Below are 8,832 nucleotides of genomic sequence, written 5' to 3'. Positions count from 1 at the left end.
ATGGGGCTCTATAGAGAAACCTGTAGAGGGGGCTCTATAGAGAAACCTGTAGAGGGGGCTCTATAGAGAAACCTGTAGGTGGGCGTTCTATAGAGAAACCTGTAGGGGGGGCTCTGTAGAGAAACCTGTAGGGGGGCGTTCTATAGAGAAACCTGTAGGGAGGACTCCATAGAGAAACCCGCAAGCAAAAAGCGAGAAAACAACAAAGAAATGGGCAAAACTGCATAGCGCCCCTTTAAGAAACTAAGATTAAGTTAAGTTTAACTCGGCTTTGAAGTCACAAACTGGCTGTGATTGGATCGTCAAACACGCTGTATACAGTTGGGTATTAAAGGGTGACCAAAATTGTATTATTCTCCAGACCGCAACCGCAAAATAATAACGGGGCCTTAATAACCTCGACGACAGAGAACCAGACCTTTTTAATGTAAAACCAGTTACATTGAAGACGAGCCTTTATTTTTAAACCCAATGTGTTTTTTATCATGTTTTAGTAGGCAGCCGCCCTGTGTTCTGATCTGCTCCTGTTTTTATTTGTAGTTAATGCAAACTCAAAACCTTTGTTTCCCTGTTGTCTTGATATATTCAGTATAATGTACATTTCTTCAGCACTATTTCCAGATTCACCAAACAAAACAGAGATTCTCTTTTTAACACAGATACTGTTTTTAGTTACTAATTAGTTTCAGTCACTGCACTTCAGTCTCTTTTTAAGTCGCTGTTAAGCTACCGTTAATGGAACGCTTTATGCAGAGATTTACATGTAAAACCTTCCGTCGTCACAGGATATCCTCTTGTTGCCAGCGGGCTTTTAATTTGAAAAATTAGCAGGAAGTGTCACCGTCATTTCTCTGTGTGTCGCCGTTCTCAAACTTTGTTCACTTTGAGAAACGACTAAATTTGAGGTAGCAAGCTAAACGCTAAAAAATGTGGATGGTGCAACAAGGCAGGGCGTAAAGATTTAGAAATGTTTAAAGTAATGCAAATAAACTCAGAGTGCCCCCCCCGTCCTATCCCAGAATGCATCTGTGGTGGAGCCAGACCTTCCTGCACAGCCCCGTGGAGATAGAACAGGATATGCAAAACTATAGCAACCGTAACTCAATGGCAATAAAACAAAAAAGAGCAATTTCTCTTGGAAGAATTGTAGAGTCTCTCTAAATTTAAGGAGCGTGGTCTAGACCTTATTATTTGACACTATAAATACAATTAAAGTGCTGTGCATTATACTGAATTTTAACATTTTAGACATACTAGCATGGTGGTAAATGAACTCTCTGCAGCCGTCTCCAGCCATGTGTTGTTGTTCACCCCCGTTATTTAAATACCAGCTTTTATTTTGAAAAAGTACAACTTATTCTTCTTTTTCTGCTTTGTATTCTTTTGTATGTTATTGTAACTAACGTGATATTCTACTGGCTTATGATGTATTATTTGCACACAGCTTAAAACTAAAAGGTCAGTGTGGCACACACACACACTTTGGGAAAAGAAAAGTCAAATTATGAAAACGCAAGCGACTCCTAAAGGATTGGTAATGTGTGAGAGGAATATTTTTTTGTATACCAATGTATCCTGTTCCTCCAGTTGTGTTTTTAATGTATTCAAAAGGAAATAAATTGTAACCGAGGATGACCAAAGTCTGCTTCACCGCCCACATGCTGTCTCTCTTTCACTTTTGCATCATAAATCACACGTTTGTTCTGACCTACTGAACTGTTAATTCTAGTAAAGATCTCGACCGTGTCGTTCCTCCCACTGTACGAAATTGAAGCCGACTATCCGACTTTAATGGAAGCAGCGTGGTAGCCGTGGTGACGGCGAGCTCCACCAATCACAGACGTCACTGATTGCGTTAACCCTCGTATGGTATTCGGGTCGAATTGACCCATTTCAAATTTTTAGAAGAAGAAAAATGGAACAAGTTCCATGTTTTCTACCTGAAATCAGCGTCCTTTCCTTATTTCCTGTGATTAACATGTATTTCTGACTCAATTCAGAACGTTATTCTGGATTTGACACTTATGTTGTTTCCATAGTGGATTTTTAACATGAATTATAACAACAACAAAAAAAACACTTCCATGTTTAATAGTGTGCTAGTAGAGACCGATGCATTATCTCAGCTGTTGGAAATTGAGATAAAGACAATATTCGTTAATAGATTATGAAGGAAGATTTTATTTCAGAATTGTTTTTAAAACCCCAAATAAGTCCTGACGAGAGGGTCCCGGAGGTGGAGACATTTCTCCATGACATCACATATAAAACACCTTTTTCTTAAAACAAGGCTGATTTAATCCAGACGTTTAGCTTTTAATTAATAAAAAAAAAACAACAACCTTGACCCTATTGTAACAGCTCTAGGCTTCTATTTCTTAATAGTCGTTAATGTCGAAGATTTTGGAGAAGGTTGTTGTTGCTCAGCACTCTTCACTTTTAAGTAAAAATAATGTCTTGGACATGTTACAGAGTGGTTTCAGAGTACAACATAACAGAAACAGCACTTATTAAAGTGATAAATGACTTGTTTTTGTTTGGTGACAGGATGAAATGGAGTTATTTTACATCACATACAAAGGGACATTTGTAAAGAAGTGTGTTTGTATGATGTTCATTGTGTTTATATTTGGTTTTGTCTTCCTTTTCCCTTGCTTCTTTTTTTTATAACATAATATATATAGTTGGGTTTCAAATGTGCTCTATAAGTAAATTAACTCGACTTCTACAGGAGTGTAACCCTTCGTTTCACAATCTCATAGCAGCTGCAGTTTCATTCCCTGTTAATTCTTCACAATAAAAGTCCCCCGCAGTTTAGAAGCTTTTATTATGAAGCAGCAAAATCACCAAATGTTGGGTCTTCAATGAATGGGGTCAACAAAAAATGAAAATAAAGCAGATTTAATACAGAAACAATGCTGCAGAGACACTGTCACTGAGTCCGGAGCTTAGTGCCGCCCCAGATGAGCGTGATTGGTTTAAAGAAATGCAACCAACCCGGAGTGTTTTATTCTCCAATCCCAGAATGCATCTGTGGTGTAGGGTGTAGCCAAGCCTTATTTGACTAGAGGAAGAATGGGAGAATGCATGTGAAAAGCTTACAGTTCAGAGAGCTGTGTTGGGAAGACCCTCAGTCCCAAATCCAGCACTCCAGTTCACCCGTCCCCCGTTTCTAGACTCAGTCGAGTCTCGGAGGAGGTTCTCTCAAAGCACCCTCTCAGGACCCAACATGCAGGTTGGCTAACGTTGGATGGATGTAGACCTCCGCCAGGCGGCTCGGTCCTCTGCTTCACTCCAACGTCTGATGGAGTCCCGCCACAAATTCCTGATAGCATGGCTCTGAAATGAGACGAATAGGATCAACATGAGACTTAAAACCAAAGAAAAGATCTGAAGATGTCAACTGGTTTTATGATAAAGTTCAACAGTGTGGTTGTGGAAGTCAAAATCCCGTTGGTTGTCTCCATGAGGATTTAGATTATCAGCCATGACGTCTAAACCCAAGGGTGTAACACCCGACTACCTCGGTCCTGGGGCACGTGGGTTTGAATTGAAAAAAAAGCGACAAAAACATTGACATTTAAAAAAAATAACATAAAACTCGAAAAAAGACCAAATCGTTGAAAGAAGCAGCAAAAACCTCGGAAAATAAGACGACAAATTTTTGTTTTTAGGGTTAGGGTTAGTTTAGTTGTTTTTAAAAAACAACAAAACGGCAAAATCTTTCCAAAAACACTTGAAAGCGCGACTAAAATGTCTCAAAAAGTCCAGTTCTGATTATTAGGGGGTTAGGTTTACAATCCTAAACCTAACAGCGACATCTCCGATTGCTTCTGCAATTGAACTCTGGGATATTTGCTGTTGTACTTTTGCCTTTTTTGCCATTTTCTAAATGTTTTTAGCGCTGAATCAAATGTTTCATGGTCCCGATTCCTCTCGTAGCGGTTTGCCTCGGCTCCTGACTGAAAACTCTTAATATAAGTAATTAATATAAATAATTATTTATTTATTTAGCTAAAAACATCCATAAAAAGCGTCCAAAAAAGTGTTGACTTTCAAAATGTTGACGGGAAAACAACAAGGGTTAATTTGTATTCATTCAGAATACTAATATACAAACAGACAAGGTATTTTAACCCTTGTGTTGTCTTCCCGTCAACCATGTTAAAAAAAGAAGTGTTGGTCACATTATTATCACTTTTTTTTCCCACATTTTGGTCACTTTTTTAGTGTTGTTGGTTCTTTATAAAAATGCTTTTGGTGTTTTTTGATATTTTTAATGTTGACATTTTCAGTGCTTATTTCAACGGCCCATTTTTTTGGGGTGAATTTTTTTTTTTTTTACTGAAAACGAGTCAGTTCGAACCAGGGACAACATGAGGGTTAAAAAAACAAAAACAAAACCCCCTTGTGTTGTCTTCCCGTCAACCATGGATTATACTGGAATAATGGATTATTATCGCTTTTATCCCCACATTTCTGTCACTTTTTCAATGTTGCGGGTTCTATTTTTTATTTTTTTTTCAAAAAAAAAAAAGATATTTTAAATTTTTGACATTTTCAGCGCCTATTTCGACGACTGCATTTTTTGTGAGACTAACTGAAAAGGGGTCAGTTTAACCCGGGGACAATGTGAGGGTTAAAAACAAAAGACAAAACCCATTTAAAAAACTTAAAAAAAGGACACCTTTCCCTCAGGTCGAGCAGGATATTTGCTGTTGTACTTTTGCCTTTTTTGCCATTTTCTAAATGTTTTTAGCGCTGAATCAAATGTTTCATGGTCCCGATTCCTCTCGTAGCGGTTTGCCTCGGCTCCTGACTGAAAACTCTTAATATAAGTAATTAATATAAATAATTATTGAAACGTCAATGGAACAATTGAATGGGGAGAAATTACTTCTGGAGACAACAGCTGTGTGAAAAAGTGGGCGGTCAGTCCCTGTTGAGCTCTATTGACGCCCACTCGTGAATATTAAGTGGATTCAAACCTGCGTCTGGCTCGATGAAGGAGTGTCTAATGAGGAAGTCCAGGACCACCAGGGCACAGTTGGGTTTGAAGTCGTCGGTGGCCAGCAGCTCTTTCACCTGAAACCGAGACAGAGTGATCTGAGTCCTGGTCCTGGTGCTTTCAACGTGGCCCCTCAGATGATACTGACCTCATCAATGGGCAGAAGGTAGAAGTCCTGCACCTCTCCGTCTCCTACTCTGGGCTTGAAGTCCCGAGGAAGTTCCAGATCAAAGACGAACTGGTTTTCTGCGAACACCCCGTCTTCCTCCTCGTAGGTGTAGCTAAAAGAACAATTATGTACGTTGGTTATGGGATCTAAAGAGGCGTCCCTCTTTGTCTTCTGTCATATTCAGGTCTCTTTGTTTGTTTCATAATGACACGACACCTGCAGAACAACAGGGCACCTGAGGGTGTCCAATCAAGACCCCGTCCAAAACCGTGGTGCCGTCCAACTGTAGACTGCTGATTGGTTGTTTGGTCCACACCAGAGTTCAGATGAGCTTTCACGCTCGTTATGAATTATAAGTGATTCTTCCGTTTTTACGTCCGACCAAAACCCCCAAAGATATCTAGCTCACTATCAGACAGACAGAGGACATTTAGAAATAGGAAATTATTGAAAATACTCTTATGATTATCAATATAGATAACGATTTTTTATTTTTAAATTGGTCATTATAAATGCTGAAAAACGATAGATCGGGAATATTGGCCGACAGAGAGAGAGAGAGAGACACACACACACACACACACACACACACAGAGAAACACACACACACACACACAGACACACACACAGACACAGACACACACACACAGAGAAACACACACACAGACACACACACACACACACAGAGAAACACACACACAGACACACACACACAGAGAAACACACACACAGACACAGACACACACACACAGAGAGAAACACAGACACACACAAACACACACACACACACACACACAGACACAGACACACACACACACACAGAGAAACACACACACAGACACAGACACACACACAGAGAGAAACACAGACACACACACACACACACACACACACAGAAACACACACACACACACACACACACAGAGAGAAACACACACACACAGAGAAACACACACACACGCACACACACAGAGAAACACACACACACACACACAGACACACAGAGAAACACACACACACAGAGAAACACAGACACAGACACACACAAACACACACACACACACACACACACAGAGAAACACAGACACAAACACACACACACACACACGCACGCACACAGAGAAACACACACACAGAGAGAGAGAGAGAGACACACACAGAGAGACACACACACACACAAAATCTCACTAACGGAGAAACATAACAATGCTTTATTTATCCTTTCTGTGAGAGTAATATTTTAAGATGAATTGGTAATATTTCAATAAAACATTTTAATATCTCCGTTTCCCAGAGACCATGCACGATGTATCGGCTCTATTTCTCGCCACACCAAACAAACAAAGTACCCCACGAAGCGCTGCTGGGTTCGGTTAAAACGGACCTAGTCTGGATTGACCGCGGTTCATTAACCGGATAACACCGGATGTCCCTTACCGTCAGGCTTTCTTGGTTTTGCCGTTCTAGGAACTGTGTTCGCTTTAGGAACCAACAACCAGAACCTCAGAGCTAACAAGCTAACAAGCTACATGGGGAAAATGACAGGTTTTAAAGAAAAGGTGGATGATGCAGCAAGGCAGACGTGCTCGGTTCTCTTGGGGAATGATCGTAAAGATCAACAAAGACTACGTTCAGGGCGTCTCCTCTCTAACGGGGACGTTTTGGGACCGATTAGTGGGATTGTTGAAGTACACACAGACATACACACTGGTTAGACCTAATGAGGTGTAACCATGCAGCGGCTGATGCTTCCTTTCGAAGACTAAAAGACTGAAAAGTCTTCGGGGTCAAAGGGTCATTGATACTTGTGTAATGTGATGTAACGAAGGGTGGATTGTGTGTTGTGTGTGAAGTCTGTGTGTTGTTGATGTTTACATCAGCCTTATATAGCACTGATGCCCAAGACAAATGTCCCTCAGGGGACAATAAAGTTGATCTTGAACCTCGTTTCGTGAAGCTCACCTTACTGTGGACACAGGAAGAGCCTTCTCAGCAATGGCTGCTGGGATACATGCTTCCTCCTGACATTCTTTGACCAGAGTGTGTTTGACGCCAACGCCAGCAGCCAGACCGCCGGCCGCCTTTAAAGACACAACACATCACACACACAAAGACTACCTTTATGTCCTAAAATGATCACTTTCTTGGTATTATGATGGTATTTGTAAAAGCGTATTCAATGCCTTTAGCAGCAACTTGTATCCTGCACGTTCTGCAGACAGGAGAAGTATCTGTATAACTGTCCTTCGGCATTATTATAATAACCAAAATATGCCCATTGTTCAGACTCCGTCCTCTTAGAGGGCTGATACACGCCCTGAGCGCCGTCCTCTCCTCCTGCCGACATCATTCCAACCGCACGCACGCTGGAGGCTTCAGGAGACTCGATAATAACGTTTTAAATGAAAACAGTAATTGTTATCGTCAACATTATATCGCGGTCTACTGTTACACCGGCAAGCGTTACATCCCTAGACGCAAAACTACCACAAATGAACCCAAAACAACAACTAAAGAAAACTTAAATGACAAAAAAGAGAAACACGGGACTACAAAGAGACTCAACATGTAAGTGTTGAAAAAAAGGGACAAAAATGGAAGAAAAAGCTAAAAACATCGATAAAAAGCGTCCAAAAAAGTGTTGATTTTCAAAATGTTGACGGGAAAACAACACAAGGGTTAATTTTTATTCATTCAGAATACTAATATACAAACAGACAAGGTATTTTAACCCTTGTGTTGTCTTCCCGTCAACCATGTAAAAAAAAAAAGTGTTGGTCACATTATTATCACTTTTTTTCCCACATTTTGGTCACTTTTTTAGTGTTGTTGGTTCTTTATAAAAATGCTTTTGGTGTTTTTTGATATTTTTAATGTTGACATTTTCAGTGCTTATTTCAACGGCCCATTTTTTTGGGTGAATTTTTTGGGTGAAACATTTCTGTCACTTTTTCAATGTTGCGGGTTCTATTTTTTATTTTTTTTTCAAAAAAAAAAAAAGATATTTTAAATTTTTGACATTTTCAGCGCCTATTTCGACGACTGCATTTTTTGTGAGACTAACTGAAAAGGGGTCAGTTTAACCCGGGGACAATGTGAGGGTTAAAAACAAAACAAAACCCATTTAAAAAACTTAAAAAAAGGACACCTTTCCCTCGGGTCGAGCAAATAAATCAAAACATAGGAGCACGAACACAGCAAATCTACATCCAGAAAATAAGACATGAGAGGAAACACTGGACTGTCCTGTCCTGTGCAGACTGTCTAGACTGTACCAGTTCCAGTGTGTACCCACCACGTTGTCCAGTAGTCCGGGGTACGTCTGTTTGGTCGGGGAGCGGCGTGCCAGCCACATGCTGACCTCCCCCCCCTCGCTGACGGTGTAGCCATTGATGTGGACTCCACCCCGCTTCACCCCAAAAAGACCTGCGGCGCAGCATCACCGATTTTAATTAATCTCTTTATTGATCCCCAATGGGGAAATTACAATTTACACTCTGTGTCCACACTATGTCAGGTATCACACACAGTCCTGAACCACACACACACACACACACACACACACACACACACACACTAATGGGGAGATGTCAGAGTGGGGGGGCTGCAAGCTGGACCAGCACCCTGAGCGGGTGGGGGGGGGGGGGGGGGGGGG

At 40.8% G+C, this 8,832-nt stretch overlaps 1 protein-coding gene and 1 long non-coding RNA gene across 3 annotated transcripts in view; one reads left to right on the top strand and one right to left on the bottom strand.

The window, feature by feature from the left end:
- Window positions 1-8,832, bottom strand: part of tpk2 (thiamin pyrophosphokinase 2) — a 34,151-nt gene that overhangs the window by 23,480 nt on the left and 1,839 nt on the right. The window contains exons 4-8 of one of the 2 annotated variants that reach the window (XR_004657180.1): window positions 8,473-8,603; window positions 7,140-7,258; window positions 5,157-5,289; window positions 4,989-5,085; window positions 3,097-3,339 (exon numbers count right to left, since the gene is read on the bottom strand). Coding sequence is in view for 1 of the 2 variants with exons in the window: in XM_034875861.1 (XP_034731752.1) it covers window positions 3,290-3,339; window positions 4,989-5,085; window positions 5,157-5,289; window positions 7,140-7,258; window positions 8,473-8,603 (530 nt within the window). In the remaining variant the exon portion in view is untranslated. Of the gene's footprint in view, window positions 1-3,063; window positions 3,340-4,988; window positions 5,086-5,156; window positions 5,290-7,139; window positions 7,259-8,472; window positions 8,604-8,832 lie in introns of those variants that run through there. The other variant, XM_034875861.1, reaches the window with a different exon arrangement.
- LOC117947214 lies at window positions 33-1,485 on the top strand. Its single transcript, XR_004657183.1, has 2 exons — window positions 33-78; window positions 175-1,485. It is a non-coding gene; the product is annotated as an uncharacterized LOC117947214 (long non-coding RNA).

This window comes from Etheostoma cragini, chromosome 7 (genome assembly GCF_013103735.1).
Source record: "Etheostoma cragini isolate CJK2018 chromosome 7, CSU_Ecrag_1.0, whole genome shotgun sequence".
NCBI lineage: Eukaryota > Metazoa > Chordata > Actinopteri > Perciformes > Percidae > Etheostoma > Etheostoma cragini.
The sequence above is the reverse complement of the archived record's forward strand: the minus strand, read 5'-3'. Positions and strand labels throughout refer to the sequence as shown.